The following is a 22,228-nucleotide window of genomic DNA, read 5'->3' as shown; positions in this document are numbered from 1 at the left end:
GAGACTTTTTAAGCAGTTTTGATACAACTAAACGGCTTGCTAGGCCATTTCAGAGGACAGGCAAAAATCAACCACTTTGCTGCAAACATGGATCCACGTTGATAAGACCAGATTAGGAAAGGAAAACTGCTGCTCTTAAGGTCATTAGTGAACCACAAGTTTTTATGATAATCAACAATGGTTTCAGTCATAGTTGAACTTTTAATACAGATTTTTTTAAAAAAAAATTCAAATCCCAGATTCAAACCCCCAAACATTTTCCAAATGATGGGCGCCACATTTCATCTCCATTAGTGAGAAAACAAATTCTAGAGTAAAGATTTGTTCTTTAATTCATTCATGGGATGTGGGTATTGCTGGCAAGGCTGGCATTTATTGCCCATCCCCATTTGCCCTTGAACTGATTGGTTCTCTAGGCCATTTCAGAGAGCAGTTAAGAGTCGCCACATTTCTGTGGGTCTGGAGTCACACGTTGGCCTGATCAGGTAAGGTTGGCAGTTTTCTTTTCCTTAATGGCATTAGTGAACCAGATAGGTTTTTATGACAACTCCGGTGACATTGTCACTAATTGACAGGATTTTAATTCCAGATTTTGTTTTATTGAATTCAAATTTTACCATCTGTCAAGGTGGGATTGGAACTCACGTCACTAGAACATTAGACTGGGATACTAGATTACTAGTGCAGTGATATTACCAACACACCAAACGCTTCCTCTTTACAGCAGACCATTCTGCTGTGTGAGCAAGAACTAACCCATTACCCATCCTATCCTTAAAAATAAACCAAGTCCAATGTGAATGTGGAATAAACCACAGAAAATGAAGTTTCTGTTTCTGGACAAAGATCTGGAGGAAAAGTTTATCTAATCTTCTATTCTCCACCCAAAGTGCAAATCTATTTAGTCCAATTCCAAATAGCAGCATTGCATTAAGTTTGGGCTAGGTTGTAGGTTCCACAAAACATAGTACACAGCTGGCAGAAGAAATTTCAGGCTGTAATTGTGTAATGAAAATATAGTGCGACAGTCCAATTTAACAGATTAAAATTCCACAGATTCATCTATAGCATGGTGGTCTTAGTCCCAGACACCCTCCTCAGCTTAAATTACTCCCCACAGCCCAACACACCCTTGACTCACTTTACATTTCTTTTGTCTTCTTTATGGGATCATGGAAATGCAGTCTCAATTTTTCCATCTGAGTAATCTCATCCTGACTTTCATTGTACATAAATGAGTAGCCTTCAATGGTGATCTTTGTTGGTCACGAGTTTGTGGCTTGTAGAACAAAAATTCTTGAAAGAGAGTTTTCGGATCAAATCATTTTACTTTCCACAAACTTTTTTCAGAAGCTTGAGAAGGGAGCACCAGCAGAATCTCATGATTTCTCCTATTTGAATTCATGTGGAGCGATGTTCCCACAGTTCATAGAATCCCTACAGTGGGGAAGCAGGCCATTTGGCCATTCGAGTCCACACCAACTCTCAAAAAAGCATCCCAAGACCCATCCCTTACCCTATCTCTGCATTTCCCACCATAGACACTAGGGGCAATTTAGCATGGCCAATCCACCTAACTTGCACATATTTGGACTATGCAAGGAAACCGGACCACCCAAAGGAAACCCACACAGGCAGAGGAAGAATGTGCAAACTCCACACAGACAGTCGCCAGAGGCTGGAATTGAAAACAGGTCCCTGGTTAACCAGGGAGCCACCATCTTCATTGCTCATGAACTACATTTTCATAGTTGCTGGTTACAAGTGTCCTCAGATGAGAAAAGTTCTGCTGTATATAATGACTTCCTAAACATTACAATTCCACTGTGATTTTAAAAAAAATTCCAAATGCTACTCTACACAATTCAAAATTAGTTTTAATTGAGACAACTTGCTGCATCTGTTAAATATTAACAGTAATATTCTGGTAATTTACTGGAACAGATTTATTGGCAACAAATTCAATTTCATTCATTGGAAATGTCAATAATGACATTTATTTAAAAAACAAGTTTAATATTTTGTATTACAACCACTAAGTTGATGAAAAACCTATGAAAACAGAAAAGACTTCATGCTGATATTTTGAATCAAGTACTGGTCATCAGTAAACAAAATAATTCCAGCTTTGTTAGATAAGCTGTCGATGGTTAAAATATCACTTTAAAAAACGATTAGGTTTTTGTGCTGTAATTCTAAAGACTGCTGCCCTGTCACCTAGAGTCATGCTTCTGGACAAAGCTACTAGTAACAGAAAACTTTCACCGTGCTAGAGGGTAACAGAACCTTCTCTCACAAATAGCAATAGCTATAAACATCAACTGTAATACAAAACATGCACAAAGCATTACAGTGTGTAAGTTTTGCAAGGAAGACAGAAACTCAAAATACATTTGTCTCAAGACAATACTTTGGGTAAAACTGAATTGTATCCTATCACTACTACACCATTTTTTTGAAACAAATGTAAAAAACATCACACTGCATGTTTACAGCAGAATACAAGTTATAGAAATACTTGCATATTCCAAAAATTATACAGCGATGTGTTAGAATTCTAACAATTATAAATGTCAGTACAGTATCTCAAACTGTAACTCATCACTGGAGTTCACAGTACAGGCTCAGGTAGCTGCAGTATTCAGATTGATAGTCTTAACACAGCCAGCCAGCAATTGCAGCAACCACTGACAGGAATAGCAGCACTAACAACTTCCAACTTATAGAAAAGGTCCTTACAGTACAAATCTTCCAGAACCCAATTTTTTTTTTTTTTTTTTTTTTTTTTTTTAAATGCTCCAACTCCAGTTACCTACTGCAACCACACATTATAACCTAGTCTAAAAAGACAAAAGCATATAGCTTGTTGCATTGCTGCAAATCATTGAAAGTGTTAGAAATTATTTTGTGTTGTCAAAACACACACAGATGATCAAATACTCAGGTTGCACATTGGTTCTTCACAGTCTTCCATTCTGCTCCTTTGGAGAAAGGTCCAGGGAGTTACAGGCAAGCCACTGTGCACCAACAGGTAACACTTTTCTCATGATGTGTGTTATGGCACATTGGAATTTATGGATAACTTGCCTATTTTGGTTCAAATGAACGGCAATTCCTCCAATGAGAATCAATGCTTATGAAAGTGCAGGCTTTTCATGTTAGATATCGTGTAATGGCTGTCAAAGCATAAAGAAGTTCTGCCTGCATTCGAGCTTCCATAAGAAGCAAATTCACATGAATCTAGAGGAAGGAAAAACATGTTTTAAAAACAAATCCTTTGAAAAGCGACAATTGAAAAAGTTGTGGGAAAAGAACAATTTCACACTAAATGAGGCAATTCAATTCAGAATTTCCTATTATATTCAGAACTCAAGGTGAAAGACATGACTCAATGTAGATCAATACACTGACATAACCCAATGCCACTATCAGTCAACACTGCCAAGATTTTAGAAAATGCCATATTAGTTACATGCCTCAGACATCCCAGAGTCATAAAAGCTGCTCATTTTTATGTATATGAAATTTTAAAGCATGTCAGTAGGCCATTTGACGCAAATCCATCCTCACCAGTTGTTCAGATATAAACTTCAAGTAGAGATCACTGCATAATGAAATGGGGTGAGAATTCCTGGTGAGAGATTTTCATCCCTAAACCAAAGGTATTGCCTCAAGTCCACTGGAAGAATTTTATCAGAGTTAAAGGAGAGTGCTAACTAATTGTAAGACCAAGACTTTTTCAGAGTTCTAGCAGTTACAGCTATTCTTTGGAAATATTAAAGTTGATTTGAAAGGGGATGTTACATTTAAACCTGCCGGAAACCTGCCAGAAAGATGTGGTTTAAAATCTCAGAAGATAAATACCATGCTATGATGGCTACGGGGAACTATGTGGGAACTTGAGATGTCTCCACTAAAGTCAACATTACAAAACTTACAATGCTAAAATTAAAGACTACTTTTACATGTAGACTTTAAGGGAGGACTGTATTAGAAATAAATCAAAAGGACTAAAAGCAACAAAATAGTGTTCACTAAAGTATCAGGGAAACTAAAGGCTGATCTGACCACTAGACCTTTGAGTATTTTAAAGGAAATAGCTACAGTGAAAACATTAGAGTAATCTTTCCAAAAGACAGGAAAACTGCCAATATAACACCCTTATTCAAAAAAAGGAGTGAGACAAAATAAAAACAGGTAACTACAGGCCAGTTACCATAATGTGTCACTGGCAAATGTTAAGAGTCTATTATAAAGAAAGAAATAGCACAGCTTTCAGGAATACACAATAGAATCAAGCAGAGTCAGCATGGCTTCATGAAGGGAAATCATGCCTGACAAAATTCTTTGAGGAAGTAACAAAAGAATAGATAAAGCGGAACCAGTGAATACAAGGTATTTGGAATTCCAAAAGGCATTCAACAAGGTACTGCTCATAATGCTACTTAACAGCTAATGGCATTGAGGGTAGTATATTAGCATGGATAGGGGATTACCTAATTAATAGAAGAGTACGTTAGGGTAAAAGGGGCATTTTCCAGTTGGCAACTGGTGCTGCACTATAGGGGTCAGGGATTATACTATCAGAAAATTTACAGAAAACAAAAAATAATAGATAGACAAAAGGCGAGGATGACAAGTTTACAGAGGGATAAATTGACAGGTTATATGAGTGAACGAACATTTGGCAGATGGAAAATAATATGTGAAAACATGAAGTTATGCACTTCACCAGGAACAGTAGAGAAGCCGAGTTTTATTTAATCTAGAAAATCTACAGAAAGCTACAACACAAAGATTTGGGGGCCCTAGTGTACGAATCACAAAAAGCTAGCATCCAAGTTCAGTGGATAATAGGGAAGACAAATGGAATGGCTATTTCAAAGGGAATAGGAAATAAAAATAGAGAAAAGGCTTGCTAAAACTATGCAAGGCACAAGTTAGATCACAACTAAATACAGAGAACAGTTTTGGTCCCCATATCTAAGGAAAAATATATTGCAATTGAAGGCAGTCCACAGAATGTCTCTAGGTTGATTCCAGGTATTGAGGGATCTTCCTCTGAGGACAGGTTGTATAAATTTGGTTTGTAGTTTAAAAGAAGTGGAATTTAAAGAATGAGCAACGACCTTATTATAACATACAAGATTCTTAGGGGACTTGACAGGCGAGATGCTGAGAGTTTGTCCCCCCTTGTGGTACAGACCAGAGGGCATAATCTCAGAGTAAGAGGTAACCTATTTAAGGCAGAGATGAAGAGGAATTTCTGGATTTTTTTAAACAAAGATGTCTGTCAAGGCAGAGACATTAAGAACACTGGAGGTCAAAACTGCCAGGTTTTTAAAATTAGTAAGGGATTAAAGGGTGGATGAAAGGCAGAAAAGTGGAATTGAGGATTATCAGATCAGTCACAATCTCACTGAATGGCAGAGCAGACAGTGGGTCAAATGGCCCACCTCACTGGTACATCTTATGGTGTATTATTCATTCTCTAAGATTGAAGCAACATATTGGAGAAATGTGTAGCACTGAAGGAATCAGACATCTTGTAAAATATACAAAATTTTGGTTCTTTTTAAGAAATACTCAATTTCCGTCTTAAGCCTTCATACCTTCTCAGAGTGTTTGAATTGTCTCCAGAAGCTGTCATACATTCTTTTTGTAGTCTTTGCAGGACAGCAGACTACAGTTTTTATGTAAGCTTTAAAATTTCGATCCAACAGCTGATTAATTTCACCATAGTCATAATCATCATATCTGTCACAAATAAATTGATAACATTAGTACATGGAATAGTTTTATAAATTTTGGGAATGTACAGAAATTTTTGTAAACTGACCTTATTCCAAACATGCAATGGATATAGTTCCAGACAGCTCGTCTGAGCATTGATGTATCAACATCTTTATGCATTGCCATAGTGTTGTAAGTCAGGTTGTAAACTATCTGAAACTTTTCATCCAATAGCTGTCCAACATCTGGATAAAGACGGTTAACAAGGGAGTACCCGTGATCTTCCCAAGTATAATCCTGCGAAAAGATTACAATTTTAAAAATCTAGTATCAGCAATTCATAAATGAGTACCAATTAGCAAGAAACTTAATGACAGAACAAATATCCGTGCAGGGTCCAGGACTGCTGGTTTAACCAGTAACAACAATACTCTATTGACCACTCTGGATTGGTGAATAATGCTGACAGTAAAATAAAAGCGACCTATCACAAATCTGTTATTGTAACAAGATGTCATCATGTCCTCTTGCTGAATCAGTTGGAGGTCACTATGAACGCAAGAAGGCCAGCTCACCTCATTGCATTAGAAATCTTATATGTCACCCAGTCCAAGTCCTCTGCAGTAGCATCATTCCACTGTGCTATGTCAACACTTACGAATAACTGCAAGCAGCACCAAAGCACAGCACGATGAAATCATTCATAATTTAATCATCTTAGGTGAGAGATGACCTTACTGAAACACAAGGCCTTGAGAGATGTGAAAGGCTGACGCTGGAAGGATGTTTCCCCTTCCGGAGAGACTAGAACTAAGGGACGTAGCTTAAAAACAAAGAGTCGCTCGTTTAATTTTTTTTCTGAGGATTGAGCACCTTTGGAACTCTACCTCAAACCATTGAAGGTAAGGTGATTGGCTCTTTTAAAGACAGAGGTAGACAGATTCTTGACTAACAAGAGTAGACTAAAGGGTATCAAGCATAGGTTGGAAAGTGGAGTGAGGCTACAATAAGGTAATCCACAACCCTATTAAATGGCAGCACAGGCTCAAGAGAGATGAATAGTCTACTCCTAACTCTTATGTTCATACAGTTCAATAACTGTCCATTATTAATGCTCTAAAACACTCCCTCACAACTACGAACAAGAAAAGCATCACAAGGCAAGTTTAAAGTTGTTTTCAGTGTAGTTCGATTTCTGTTCTATTCTTTCTTATAGGGAAAGGTTCCATGAGGGAGAAAGCAAGCTAGTCTTTGTTCATCATCTCATTCAAGTTATATGACTAAACTGACAAATTATGAACACAGGCTCATGTCCTAAAACTCTGTGGCACAACAAACTAGCATACTATAAATCAAATTGAGAAAAAAAAAAAAAATGTAGAATTGCACCTGAGCTCGAAATGTGGGCACATTTTGCTCGCCCTGTCTGGGAAATTCTTTGTAACCGTAGGTTGGGTCTTCAAAATGGCGAGAAACATCCCTTGTATCCACTGCTTCTTCACCTTCTTGGGTAGGAAGGAAAACAGAGACTGATGTTATCATTTAATTCCTCAATTAATACTGCAGACTTTCATCATCTAGCTTTTAAATCACGAGTATTAAAGCTTTATTCTATTAGTAAACATACACAGGAATTTTACAGGTGATGTTAAAAATTTAAAACGAAATAAAAGAATAATTTGCACACATCTCAACCAGTATTTTCTAACAAAGATAGTAGGGTTATGGAAAATGCAGGAAAGTGGAGTTAAGGATTATCTGGTCAGCCAATGATCTCACTGAATGGTCGTACAGAGTCGTTGGGGTGAATGACCTACTTCTGCTCCTATGTCTTATTGTTTCATAAGAAGAAATGTCTCTAAATCTCCAGATGCAAAGAAGGAGGAAGGAAGTTTGGAAATAAAATATACTTAATGGTATTCTATAGGCAAAACCTTGGTTCTATAAAGAGCACATTCCTTATTTTGCTCCAAATATTTATAACCAGTGTATACAAAAACAATCTTATTATCATTTTCTACATTCATTTTTGATGATTTATTCTTTCATGGGATTACATTGCTATGAATGTGAAGTTACATGCAGGCATGGCAGCTGATGATAGTGCCTGGTCACTACTACTGAGACTAGCTTTCAATACCAGATTTATTAATTGAATTTAAAATCCAGCAGCTGCTCTGGTGAAATATGAAGCCAGATTCCAGAACATTATTCTGGGTGCTTGGATGATTAGTTCAGTAACATTACTACATTGAGTAAACATCTTCAGTACCGTGTTTAGCTGTACCCCAGAATTAATTGCAAATACAATATTTAAATGAGGTGATGACAAATTAACATTTGTATTACTTCAAAACAACTATCTTATTCTCACCTGTTGGTGCTACATAGAGACTTTCTGCCTTTTCCCTCTCAAATCGTGTTGCCATTTCCTCTTGGCTTGCCTCTTCTTCATCTCTACATTCTTGCAGCTGTTTCATTTTTTTCATCAGAGTTTCTACCTCACAAATAGTCTCTGTGCCCTGTTAAAGACAAATATTTCTAAAGATGATTGCATGCATGATTCAAGTAAATGGTGGTTCTATGCAATAGCATTTCATTTTGCAGCCCAGATCACTAAGTTTGGTCATGATATTTTTTTTTTAAACCTTCATTACAACTGCCTTTATGCAAAATTGTATTAAGGAAAGAAAAGACTATTGTATTGTTAATGTTTCCAAAATTTACATGAAAAGGCAATTTGTTTTAATTTAGGTTTTATTGTACAAGTCCATCATTTAAAATGAGTTTTCAATTGGTCATTTGCATACAATAAGAAAATGGACTTACCATTTTTGAACTTACTTTGCCTCCTTCTTGGCCATTCAGTTGGTCTTCCACAACATCATTGCCATTTGTAAAATCACATACATAGCAACGACCAACAGAAGGGAGTCGGAAGGTGTGGCCTCCATCACAATGTATCTCAGGGTTGATACCACAGCCATATGTGAAAGATGCAAGAGAATGATAGTGTGTGAGCAGCACAACTACATGTACCAACTCAGCCAATGACCAGCCATGTTCCTCAGCTTTTAGGAGTTTCTGTAATAAAGACAAGAAATTATGCTAATAATAGCTTCACGTCATTCTCGCACGCCCCAAACTTTTTCAGGTTTCCTTGATTCCTCTAAATTGACTTGCATCTCTTCACAAGTGAGTCAAAGTTATGATATTTCGGTTTCATTTTCCAGAAAATATATTTATATAGCCAATAGACACTAAAACACAGTTAAATCTTTCCATTATATTTAGTAGTTTTGAAATATTTGATACAAAATACATTAGGTTCTCTCATTCTTGAAATCAAATCTACATAAGATAGAATGTACAACTTTTTTTTATTCTTCAGTGCATTCTATGATCAGTTAATGTTTCTAGCGAAGGTGACAGTGTGGATATAGGTGGAGAATGATAATTAGTTTAAGAAAGAGAGGCGACCCTGAAACCCTCTTCATGCTTCTGATTCTTCCAGACTCTCAAAAAGACAATCATCCTGCACTCTCCATAAATTTAACATTTTTCCATAACTCTGTTATCCATATCCTAACTTAAAACTAAGTCTTGTTCACTACATTGCTATACCACTGCATTAGGCCATGATTCGAAGAATGCTCAAATTAAAATACTCATCCTCACGTACAAATCTCTCCACGGTCTCACCTCTCCCTATCTCTGTACTAGCACTCCCCTCAGTACTACAACACTTTAAAGAACTCTTTCTTCCTCTAACTGGATTCATACATCACTCATTTGTTTTGGCATAACGTGGTCGACATGCTTTCAACCATAAGAGGCTTAAAGTTCTGGAATCCGAGCTGTGAATTTCTATTGTTCTTCCTTTTAATCCCATTCTGAAACGAAGCCATGTCTTCAACACTGATGTTTTAAGCAAATACTTGCCCTTCTGTTGCATTATTAATACAAATTCTCTCAGTGATTTTATTCATAAGGTTTTTGACCATATTTGGTGGAAAGTCCTACACCATCCACACTTCAAATCTGGGTGCTGTACCAAGAAGTTGAGGGGTTAGAAGAACATAAGGGATCTAACTGAAATGAAACTGTCAGGAAAGAGAATCACAAACGAGAAGGGTATCTCAAACAAGGGTAGTTACAGGACTAAGATATTGGAGAAAGTAAACTGAAGCAGGGAGGCAGAGGCAGTTTTGTCTTATCAATGGATACAGGTGGACACACAATGCAAGGAGATGTGGACACCAAGACAGATAAAGAAATTATCAATCTGATAGATGTCAGCCTGTGCAAAGGGTATGCGTTCTGACTGGAATGAGTAATATTAATGATACTGTTGAGGGCCAGAAAGCTGCAAATGTGTCTTTGGGTTGGGGCCGGGGTGAGAGATAGATTCAAGCATAAACTGAATTCAGACTCTTACTCACCTCAATATGATCTTTGGTAATAAGCCATGGTCTGTGAGCAAGAATTTTATTTACTTCACTTAAAGTTTGAAGCTTCTGAGGGGCAGAATCTAATCCTGCTAGCCATTTCGGATCCCCACCAACTTGGAGAAAGTCACTAACATGGATATTTACAAGATATGAACACTGGTGTCGAGCTGCAGCCTGTTAATAAAGCCAAAGTCCAACATTTAAGATGCATGAAATTTTATCAAAAAGCATAAATCAGAAATTACTCTCTAAACAATACTAACTAGCACAAAATTAGTTTTAGCAAAACTGAAAAGGCTGAAAATAGATTCTAATAGAGAAACAAAGTTTGTGTCTAAGAAACTACGATGTTGTGGCATTACAGAAACTTGGTTAACTCAGGGACAGGAATGGTTGTTGGAAGTTCCAGGATTTAGATGTTTTAAAAGAAATAGGGAGGGTGGAAAAAGAGGCGGGGGAGTGGCATTGCTAGTCAGGGCGAGTATAGCAGCTACTGAAAGGCAATTCGAGAATGATATGTCTACAGAGTCAGTTTGGGTTGAGGTCAGGAACAAGAAAGGAGCAGTCACTTTGTTGGGGTTTTTTTTTAAACAGACCCCTTAATAGTTGCAGAGAAATGGAGGAGCAGATTGGGAGGCAGATACCAGAAAGGTGCAGAAGTCACAGGGTTGTAGTCATGGGTGACTTCAAATTTCCAAATATTGATTGGAAACATTTTGGTTGTAATAGTTTAGATGGAGCGGATTTTGTCCAGCATGTTCAGGAAGGATTCCTGACACAGTATGTAGATACACAAACACCAGGAGAGGCCACTTTGGATTTGGTGCTTGGCAATGAACCGGGCCAAGTGTTAGACCTGTTGGTAGGAGAGCGTTTTGGCGGTAGCGATCATAACTCAGTTACTTTTACAATAGTCATGGAAAAGGATAGGTACATACAGCAGGGTAAAGTTTATAATTGTGGGGGGGGGAGGGGGGGGGGGGGGAGAAGGGTAATTACAATTCTGTTAGCAAGAACTGGGTAACTTAAAATGGGAACAGATGCTGTCAGGGAAGAGCACTATTGAAATGTGGAGATTGTTTACGGAATGCATACTGCATGTGCCCGATAGGTTTGTCCCTAGCAGGCAGAGAAGATGCGGTCGAGTGAGGGAGCCTTGGTTCTCAAGAGAGGTCGAACGACTGGTTAAGAGGAAGGAGGAGGCTTGTATAAGGTTTAGGAAACAAGGAACGGAAAAGGCTCTAAAGGGATACAAGTTATCCAGGAAGGGGCTGAAGAAAGGGCTTAGGAGAGCTATAAGAGGGCATGAGAAAACCTTGGCAGATAGGATCAAGGAAAACGCCAAGGCTTTTTACACGTACATGAGAAATAAGAGAATGACCAGAGAAAGGGTAGGGCCGATCAAGTACTGTAAAGGGAATTTGTGCACGGAGCCTAAAGAGATAGGAGAGGTCCTTAATGAATACTTTTCTTCGGTATTCACAACTGAGAGGGGCCTAGTTGTAGAGGAGGACAGTGGGAAACAGGCTGGTAGGCTAGAGGAGGTCGATGTTAGTAAGGAAGATGTACGAGGAACTTTGGAGGAACTTGAAGACAGATAAGTCCCCCGAGCCTGATGGGATTTATCCAAGGATTCTATGGGAAGTGAGGGAAGAGATTGCAGGGCCTTTGGCGATGATCTTTTCGTCTTCACTGTCCACGGGTATAGTGCTGGAAGATTGGAGAAAGGCAAACGTCATTCCCTTGTTCAAAAAAGGGAATAGGGATAACCCCGGAAATTACAGGCCAGTTAGTCTTACGTCAGTGGTGGGCAAATTATTGGAAAGGGCTCTGAGAGATAGGATTTATGATCACTTGGAAAGGCACAGTTTGATTCGTGATAGTCAGCATGGATTTGTGAGGGGTAGATCATGCCTCACAAACCTTACTGAATTCTTTGAAGAGGTGACCAAACACGTGGATGAAGGTAGAGCAGTGGATGTGGTATACATGGATTTAAGTAAGGCGTTTGATAAGGTTCCCCATGGTAGGCTTATGCAGAAGGTAAGGAAGCAAGGGATAGGGGGAAATGTGGCAGATTGGATTCAGAATTGGCTGACCCTTAGAAGACAAAGGGTGGTAGTGGACAGAAAATATTCAACATGGTGCTCAGTTACAAGTAGTGTACCACAAGGATCTGTTCTGGGTCCTTTTCTATTTCTGATTTTTATAAATGATTTGGATGAAGGAGTGGAAGGGTGGATTAGTAAGTTTGCGGACGATACGAAGGTGGGTCACGTTGTGGACAGTGCGGAGGGCTGTTCTAGGTTACAAAGGGAATTGATAGGATGCAGAGCTGGGCTGAGAAGTGGTAGATGGAGTTTAACCCTGAAAAGTGTGAGGTGATTCATTTTGGAAGGACAGAATTGAAAGCAGAATACAGGGTTAACGGAAAGATTCTTGGCAGCGTGGAGGAACAGAGGGATCTTGGGGTTCATGTCCACAGTTCCCTGAAAGCTGCCACCCAGGTGGATAGAGTTGTTAAGAAGGCGTATGGTGTGTTAGCTTTCATTAATAGAGGGATTGAGTTCAAGAGCCGTGAAGTTATGCTCCAGCTATACAAAAGCCTGGTTCGGCCACATCTGGAGTATTGTGTCCAGTTCTGTTCGCCTCATTACAGGAAAGATGTGGAAGCGTTGGAAAAGGTGCAGAGAAGATTTACCAGGATGTTGCCTGGAACGGAGGGAAGATCTTACGAGGAAAGGTTGAGAGAGCTAGGGCTTTTCTGTTTAGAACGACGAAGGATGAGAGGTGACTTGATAGAGGTGTACAAAATGATCAGAGGTATAGATACAGTAGACAGCCAGAGACTTTTTCCTAGGGTGGAGGTAGCTATTACGAGGGGGCATAGTTTTAAAATGAGTGGAGGTAGATATAGGGGAGACGTCAGAGGTAGGTTCTTTACTCAGAGTGGTCGGGGCATGGAATGCATTGCCGGAGAGGGTAGTGGAGTCGGCCTCATTAGGGGCATTTAAGCTGCTATTAGATAGGCATATGGATGATAGTATAAGGTAGGGGTGGAGGTTAGATAGACCTTAGGATTAGGTAAAAGTTCGGCACAACATCGTGAGCCGTAGGGCCTGTACTGTGCTGTACTGTTCTATGTTCTATGTAAACACATTGTGCTCTGTTGTGAAATTCTTGTACCAAAATCCAAAATTAACTAAATTTTGCTTTCAAATATTAGGAAATAACATTCGAGTCTGCATTACTAATATGCATGGAAAATGGCACAATTCAGTAGATTAAAAATAACTGTACAAACTGCATTTATGTGCCAATAGCCTTTTGCCCTTTATGTGCTTTCATAAATGTGGAACCAAACATCCAAAAAAGATGAACGATAATGCATTGCAAACACAAACATCATATTGCTTAAAGATTTATAAATAAACAAATCTCATCTTACTTTTTAGGTACTGAACTTGCATTTGTCAGATACAAGCAACTGCCTGTTTAAAAGTGAACATTTTTAAGTGGTAGAAATTGCAATTTTGAAACCATTTTTTCACGCTCAAGTTTATAAAAAACAAAATGCACTCAAGCAGATTGCTAGCTTTTGGCAAGGAAACTGTCCAAGTGGAAAGAAAGCTAAGCAATCAATTTTTGTCAGGATTTGCACAGCTGGAAATTCCGACTTCCCACCCAAAGAATTAAGAAAAAGGTGAGAATGACTTTTAAGAGTTCCCACATCACTTAAGCTGCAGCACTGCAAACAGAAGAAGCCACCTAGGTAGTTGACAGCTACAGTGTTCATGTGAAGCACCCGCTAAAGCAGAATCAAATACCAAGTGCATTTAAATCTTTAAATGCATCCCACAAGCAAAGGAAGTAGGCAGGCCCAGCACAAGGACTCCGCAAGGCCTTTGACAGCCTATTCTGAAGCAACAAACCTGTTCTTTTGTGTACTAATCCAAGGTATTGGTAAGGAAGTCAGAATTATTTAGATCTTTGATACTGTGCAGGAAAATGTCATCAATCCCACAAGTAGAAACAAAATGAAAGGCCAAAACAATGGATCCAAAAAAGTAAAGAGACATAAAGAAACCAGTCCTCATCACTATAAGCCCTAGAAGCAGTAAGATTACTGAAAAAGGAGCCGAGAATTAAGTCACTTAGCCCCATGTGCCATTTTGCTAAGCTATCAGCATTATCAGGAAGCAAACCACAATCATAGTATTTGGAAAATAGCTAAACCATGCAAAGTGTAGCCTGCATACAAAGACATATTTATACCACACCTTCAACATACAGAGCATCCTAAAGCGATTCACAGGAACATTATAAAATAAAATATGACTCCAAATCACATAGGGAAAATATTAAGTCAGATGACCAAAAGCTTGATCAAAGCAGTGGTGCAAGAGACTGAAAATGAGAAACAAAGGCCACTACTTTTAAACGAAAGAAAGAAAAACTGCAGCTTGCAAAACTAACCAATGCATATGCAACAATGTTAAGTTGGGGACACTGAAGCCAACCAAAGTGGCCCCACCTGTGCTTTCAGGGCAACTCTGCCCAGAGACAGTCTTTGGTTTTTCAATTGGCGCTCGATAATTTGAGTTAAGGAGAGCACAGCATAGCAAAAATCCTCCAGTTAGTCATGTTACAGTTTAACTCAGATTCAATGATGGGAATAAAACTTGACAGCAAGGCAAGAAGATAACTGCATCACTCTCTCTGCTCCCTTGTTCTAAAAATTCGACTTCCAACTCTCCACCATAAAAATAGGGAAAAACTGCATTCAGAGCTGCTGAGGGGAAGAATACTAAAGCACACATGGAAAGGTCCAGCCTAGTAACCAGTGAAATAAAGATTGATCACCACATGCAAACAATGAGGGATTATTGAAGAAAAGAAATGTTGAGCCAAGCCAGCTAGTTGAGATTTGTGGGTTTCCAAAAAAAAAGCTGGTGATGCTGAAGTATATTGCCCTGACTATTTTTCCCCACCTCTTAAAATTGGTGTGTTATGTATGTTTGTGTCTGTATGCGTCACGTGTGCATGTGGTGACTTTTAAAATGGGTATATAGTTTAAGAAAATAAATTTGAAATCCTGTTCTACTACTGTTCTGGTTAAGGATAAGATTGTTACAGTAAATATTTTCCTTTATTTCACCGAAGAAACCTCGCAAGGTTAGCTTTTATCCTGGGTAGCAATGAGTCAGAGGCAAACTGGGATACATGGTAGTTTCATTAAATCTTAACATTTCCTACTCCAGGAATTGTGGGACTTTATTTTCAGCACCACTCCTGTGGGTCATGACAATAAGTTTTATAAAAGTGCTTTACAGGAGGAAAAAAAAAAAGAGGTGGAGAGGCAGAGAGGTGCAGAGAAGGTATTTGGGGGCTTAGGTAACATTAGGTAAAGTCAGCAAAAATGTCAGGATTAAAATTAAGGATGCATAAAAGCTCAAATGACAGGAGTGCAGATTTATCAGAGCAGTGGAGGCATAGGAGATTACAGAGACAGGAGGGGTAAGGCCATGGAGGAATGTGGAAACAAAACAAGAATTTTAAAAATCACACAGTTATGCAATTTTTGATCATGTGCATGTCAACATTTGCTTTCACACTTTATGGGTAAAGTATTCCTACACCTGGCCTTCTGTTGAATTCATTACTTTGAAGGAGTGGATTAATTATGCTCTTTTCTAGGCATATAATGATGAATTAACAAATTGTACAATTCATCCATAACCTGAACAATGCTACTGAGGGAACTCACCATTATTGCAATGTAGTGTCGATAATGATACGGCAATGGGCCATCCACTTGCATCAAGTAGTGTTGAGTTTTGAGAAAACTGTCAAGGTACTGTGGATGGAATCCCATCAACAAGGTGATGTTGTCCAGACGACCCAAAGTAGCAAATGCTTCAATGAATAATAGGCGCGTCTCCGCATCTTCTCTTCCTAATTGGATGATCTGTTTAAAAATACAAATTTTCACACACATTCACATTGACCATTGTATTCACATCAACACATGGTAGAAAAACTTTTCTGGTGCCACTCAGATTACAGAGGAAAATAAGTGGACGCAGATTTAAATAGTTATGACATTCAAATAATTGGCTATAGGGATTTTACAGTTCATTCTGACAAGAACTACTGCATTGTATACTTGTAAGCAGCCCATAGTTCATTGGGACTGAATGGATTGTTGCACTTTCCAAGTTATACAGTCATACAGCATAAGGATTTGAGTTTAAAAAGATGAAAATTCAATTGCTAGAGAAACATACTTACTTCTTTTTCAGGGATAAATTCACTTGGTCCTTGACCCAAAGGCCTGGGGATTCTCACTCCCATTTCCTAGAAAGAGACTTAGATTTATTGACTTAATAATAAAGATACGCAGCTTACTATTTCTAATTGTTGTAAATTTGGTTGCAACTAGGAACAAAACATCAATAATTTGCCCTAGATTTATCCATTTAAGTGGGTAACAGAAAACAAGTTAGTACAAACGGTATCAAAACCACAGAATTAGTGATATGTTTATTTTTGATAACCCCACAGTCTCACTGAAACGAACACTGGATTAGCTGTGGGCTGAATGTTCTTAAGCAACTTGGCCCACTGCCTAGAACACATTGTTCAAGTAGTTTCCTAGCGCGAGATTAAAACTCACTGAAGCAACATAATTTCACAGTATCTTTTCTACAACTCACCACAATAAAGGACAGGGACAAATCTATACACAATACAAAGCTATACTGAAGTTTTATATAAATGAGATTGCATGATTTAAAAAACATTTGCAATTCTTGACTGTGGCACTGCTCCAATACATTAATTGGCCTGGTGCCGAGAACATGCAGTTCTACAACTACTGTGTCAACAACTGAACTGCTTTGAGACAGCCTTGTTTTGTTCTTCTTGCTCCTTGTTTAATGATCAGTTGAGATACCTAGCATCCGTTAAATTATAACTACTTAGAAATAAGGCAAGTGGTTCAACATCTGTCAACTGTAGTATGTTACTTCAGCACAAAATATCAGTAAAATCTTGACGCACCTGTAACCACTACACCATAGCATAGTGCTCAAAAAAAAGGAGGCTAATAACTCAATAAAAAACAATAATTAATACTTTATTCCAGACAGCAACAATTTGCAATATTTACAAGGTAAAAACTTGTCAATCCACCCCCCACTCAACACTGCAGCAACACAAGTTTGCATAAATATAGAAATAGAATAATTTACAGCATAAGAGCTGCCATTTAAGCCATCATGTCAATTTTCTCAAAGAGCAATTCAGCCAGTCCAACAACCATGCTCTTTTCCCAGACTTACAAATTTCTCTCTACAGGTACATGTCCCATTTCCTATTGAAAGCCAGGATTGAGCATGCCTCCATTACATCATCAGACAATACATTTCATATCCTAACCACAAGTTGTATAAAAACAAAACCTATGACATAATCTTTGGTTCTTCTGCCAATCACTTTAAATCTGTGTATGCTGGTTCTCGAACCCTAGCCAGTTTCTTCCAGTTCCTTCTTTTCTACTGTCTGGATCCCTCATGCTTTTGAGCACCTCCATCCAATCTCCTTTCAACCTTCTCTTATCCAAGGAGAACAACACAGATTCCTCAACCAACCCATGTAACTGAAGTCCCTCAATGTTAAGCCTAACAACTTAATTTAGTAAGAAGAAAACATCACATCAATTCATGGGTTAAACTCGTCTGCATTAAATAACGTGAAACAATTTAGTTGAGACCAGTGGTAGAAAAAAAAGGAAAGGATTTGGGTCAAAAAATAAGAGCTGCCGTGACCAGCAAATGACAGTGGTCTAGACTGGACGAGCAATTTATTTGTCTTTAGAAATGCAAGAAACGCCAAGTAACCTATGGCTTATCCCACCTTCTAAAGACAAGCGGACAGTTAGGCCAGCAGATACAATGGTAACTGTCAAAAAAGAACTGACATATGGTTTGAAAAGGAAAGATTTGCAAGGATGGAGAAGCATCCTCATTCTTTGAAATACTTTGAAAGAGTTGATGCAGACATATTGGACTTCTTTCCACAGAATCTCACATTTGTTACGGCACAGGAAGAGGCCATTTGGCACATTATGTCTGCACTGCTTTCTATTATCTAATGGCAATCTCCTGCCTTTTTGCCATTTCCCTGCCATTTCTAACCAAATAATCATACAATTCCCATGCGAATGCCTCAATTGTTACATCAGTCTACGACAATACGTAATTTATTTTGTCATCTATTTTTGACTGTAAATAGTCTTGGCATATTTTAAATACAAATAACATGGGAACTAGGAGCAGAGTAAACCATTCAGTAAGTCTATTCCATCATTTGATAGACGTATGGCTGATCCAGTTGCCTCAACTTTACTTTCTTTTCTCACCCTCTCTCCTTTGACTCTTGTAAATCAAGAATTTAAAATCAACCTTGCAAATATTAATTCCCTCCATTGTTCTCTAAGGAAGAGAACACAGAGACTAACAACCCTCAGGAAAACAAACCTCTCTCATCTCCATCTTAAATGGGAGATTCCTTATTATTAAGTTGTGTCTCCTAGTTCTAGTCTCTCCCACAAGGGGAAACATCCTCCCTGTCTAGGTCCTTCAAAATTTTATATTTCAAGATCAGATTTCATTCTTCTAAACTCCAACAGTTATAGGTCCATCCTGTCCAGCCTTTCCTTAACAGATAACCATTTCAGGGAAGGGATACCTAAGAAAACTATTAGAACAAAAGGCTAACAAGTCCCAGGGTTTTGAAAGAAATGCCTGCTGAGATGCATTCATCATAATTTGCTGAAATTCCCTAGATTCTGGAAAGGTCTCAGCAGTTTTGAGGAGAGTGAATGTAACTCCTCTATTGAAGAAAGGAGAGAGACTGGAAGCAGGAAACTATTGGACAGTTATCCTAGTATCTTTCAAAGGGAAAATGCTAGAATTTATTTTTAAAAAGGTTATAGCAGGATACATAAAAAATCTTAATGTGATTAAGCAGAGTCAACATGGTTTTGACGAAGGTAATTCATGCTCTGACTAATTTATTAACAAGCATTGTGGATAAGGGGGAAATCAATGGATGTGGTATACTTGGATTTCCAAAAGGCATTTAGAGTCAGAGTCATAGAGATGTACAGCACGGAAACAGAGTCTTCAGTCCACTCGTCCATGCCAATCAGATATCCTAAATTAATCTAGTCTCATTTGCACATTTGGCCCATTTCCCTTTAAGTCCTTTCTGTTCATGCACTCACCCAGATGCCTTTCAAATGTTGTAATTCTACCTGCCTCCACCATGACCTCTGGCAGCTCATTTCATACATCACCCTCTGCATGATAAAGTTGCCCCTTAGGCCCCTTTTAAATCTCTCACCTTAAAAACTTATGCCCTCTAGTTTTGGACTCCCCTAGCCTAGGGAAAGGACCTTGGCTATTCACCCTATCCATGCCCCTCATAATTTTATAAACCTTTTATAAAAAGATCACCCCTCAGCTTCCCACGCTCCAGGGAAAATAGCCCAAGGCTATTCAGCATTTCCCTATAGCTCAAACCCTCCAATCCAGACAATATCCTTGAATCTTTTCTGCACTTTTTCCAAGTTTAACAGCATCTTTCCTATACCAGGGAGACAGGATTGAATGCATTATTCCAAAAGCGGCCTAACTAATGTACTGTACAGCCGTAACATGACATCCCAATGCCTATACTCGATGCACTGTCCAATAAAGGCAAACGCACCAAACGCCTTCTTCACTACCCTGTGTACCTGCGACTTCACTTTCAAGGAACTATGAACCTGCAACTCAAGGTCTCTTTTCAACAATACTCCCCAGGACTTTACCATTAAGTATACAAGTCCTGCCCTGGTTTGCCTTACTAAAATGCAACACCTCACATTTATCCAAATTAAACTCCATCTGCCACTCCTCAATCCACAGCCCATCTGATCAAGATCCCATCAAGATCCCATTGTGTTGAGGTTACCTCCGCTGTCCACTACACTACTAGTTTTGGGGTCATCTGCAAACTTTCTAACCAATCCTCCTGTATTATCACCCAAATCATTTATATAGAGGACAAAAAGCAGGGGACCCAGCACTGATCCTTGTGTCACACTGCTGGTCGCAGGCCTCCAGTCTGAAAAACAACCCTCCACCACCACGATCTGTCTCCTACCTTTAAGCCAATTTTGTATCCAAATGGCTAGCTGTCCCTAGATTCCATGTGATCTAGCCTTGCTAACCAGTTTACCATTTGGAACCTTGTCAACCGCCTTGCTGAAGTCAATATAGAAAAAGTCCGCTGTTCTGCCTTTATCATTTTGAGAAAATGGTAAAGGGTACCGCACAAAATAAGAGCTTGACTACAAAGAAAAAGTAACTCAAATAGGTTGACTGCCACCACCTCTGGCAGTCCGATCTGATCTCCTTAGAAATGGAAATGTGGCAATATTAATTAATGTATTAATTGTGTAAGGGTGTGTTATTTAGGGGAAGGGTGGAACAATTTGATGATGATGATAATACATCCACCTAACTCAAGTTTACCAAGCTTTTCAATTGAGATTTGAAATAGTCAAGAAAAAAAAATTTCTTTTTTAGACAAGTGCATGAAAGAATCAAAGGTCAGTAATTGGAAGTAAGATACATACAAGTTCATACAGGGCTAAATGGGCTATGTTTCCATGGGCTACAAGGTCACAGTCTGTAACTCGAAGATCTCCTTTGGTTGTATTTCATCTACCATGGTTCAGGCATTTATTTTTAACAAAGTAATGCATACCAATTTCATAAAACAATTTCCATAATGCAGTTATGAAGTAAGTTTTTTTTAGATACGATAGTGTAATTGTATACAGGAATTTCACAATAACTTTCTTCATTATCTAAAAGCTTTGCTTTTTGTTGCAGCAATGCCACTATTCCGGTAAATTATTCCGTGAAACGATCATTGATTTTTCCTTAAAAGATGAAGAAGGATTAGGCAAAAAAAATCACCCACATCCCACAAGAAAATCATCATTTTGGCAGTATTAAGACCTTTTAAATCATCATACTTGTCACAAATGCACTGAATATTTAACAGAGGGGAGAGAATGGACTGGAAAGGAGAATTAAATATTCAGTGTACATCTTTCTTCAACCATAGTCTATTCCTATTTTTTGACAATGCATTAATCCAATTTACTTGTATGCTTGGAGTTTGCTGAAACTCTGAGGGACTCTGGTGGTGGTGGTGGTGGTGTGGTAGTGCATCTTATCTCTAGACTAAGAGTCCCAGATTAAAGTCTCACCTGCTCCAGAGATGTGCAATAACATCTCTGAATAGGTTGACTGGAAAATATCATAAGCTGGTAGCAGAGATAAAAGTGCATAGGCTTTAGCAAAATTTTGTCAGGCATGTAGAACTAATCATTAGTTCAATTTTAAGTTTAGAATAGCCTCAAATATTTTTTATTATTACAGGGGTAATTAAATGTTAAGCAGTCTACAAAGTCCCGTACTTTATAACAGACACATTTATTTCTTATTTGAAATAGCAGTACTGGCCTCAGTGTAATAAAGTAAAGCATTTAGACGAAGCAAGCTGGAGGTGGAGCTTCCTTATAGAAGCAAATTATTCTACCTGAAAAAAAACATTTGATTAATTTTCTTAATGCAATTATGAAACATATTTTATTATGAAGTATGTAGATGGACTAATGTACCATCAGTCTTTCTTTAAAAAGAATACAAAAGCATGATAGATGTAGTAAAGGTAATAGAGACCTTGTAGCTACCCAAATGCTATGGATACTAAACCATGTCAGAAACTGGATATTCTATAATAATGTCTCACTTTCAGTTCCCCAAATCCTCTTTACCACTTCCAAGGCACATGTCAAGAGTGTGATACAGAACGCTCCCAACTTGCCCAAATGAGACAGTAGGAACTGCAGATGCTGGAGAATCTGAGATAACCAGGTGTAGAGCTGGATGAACACAGCAGGCCAAGCGGCATCAGAGGAG

The 22,228-nt window shown here is 38.4% G+C and overlaps 1 protein-coding gene across 3 annotated transcripts in view; it reads right to left on the bottom strand.

Moving 5' to 3' along the window:
* Positions 1-1,859: 1,859 nt before the first annotated feature.
* Positions 1,860-22,228, bottom strand: part of sesn1 (sestrin 1) — a 26,680-nt gene continuing 6,311 nt past the window's right edge. For 2 of the 3 annotated variants that reach the window (XM_020515317.2, XM_048596912.1), the window contains 9 exons: positions 16,476-16,541; positions 15,952-16,152; positions 10,176-10,358; positions 8,563-8,817; positions 8,108-8,255; positions 7,123-7,238; positions 5,840-6,030; positions 5,613-5,757; positions 1,860-3,240 (listed from right to left, as the gene is read on the bottom strand). In XM_020515317.2, the coding sequence (XP_020370906.1) occupies positions 3,154-3,240; positions 5,613-5,757; positions 5,840-6,030; positions 7,123-7,238; positions 8,108-8,255; positions 8,563-8,817; positions 10,176-10,358; positions 15,952-16,152; positions 16,476-16,541 (1,392 nt within the window). In that variant the 3' untranslated portion in view covers positions 1,860-3,153. The remainder of the gene's footprint in view (positions 3,241-5,612; positions 5,758-5,839; positions 6,031-7,122; positions 7,239-8,107; positions 8,256-8,562; positions 8,818-10,175; positions 10,359-15,951; positions 16,153-16,475; positions 16,542-22,228) is intronic. The other variant, XM_020515318.2, reaches the window with a different exon arrangement.

This window comes from Rhincodon typus, chromosome 5, assembly GCF_021869965.1.
Source record: "Rhincodon typus isolate 14 chromosome 5, sRhiTyp1.1, whole genome shotgun sequence".
NCBI classification, from domain to species: domain Eukaryota; kingdom Metazoa; phylum Chordata; class Chondrichthyes; order Orectolobiformes; family Rhincodontidae; genus Rhincodon; species Rhincodon typus.
This window is presented reverse-complemented; position numbering and strand designations above follow the sequence as displayed.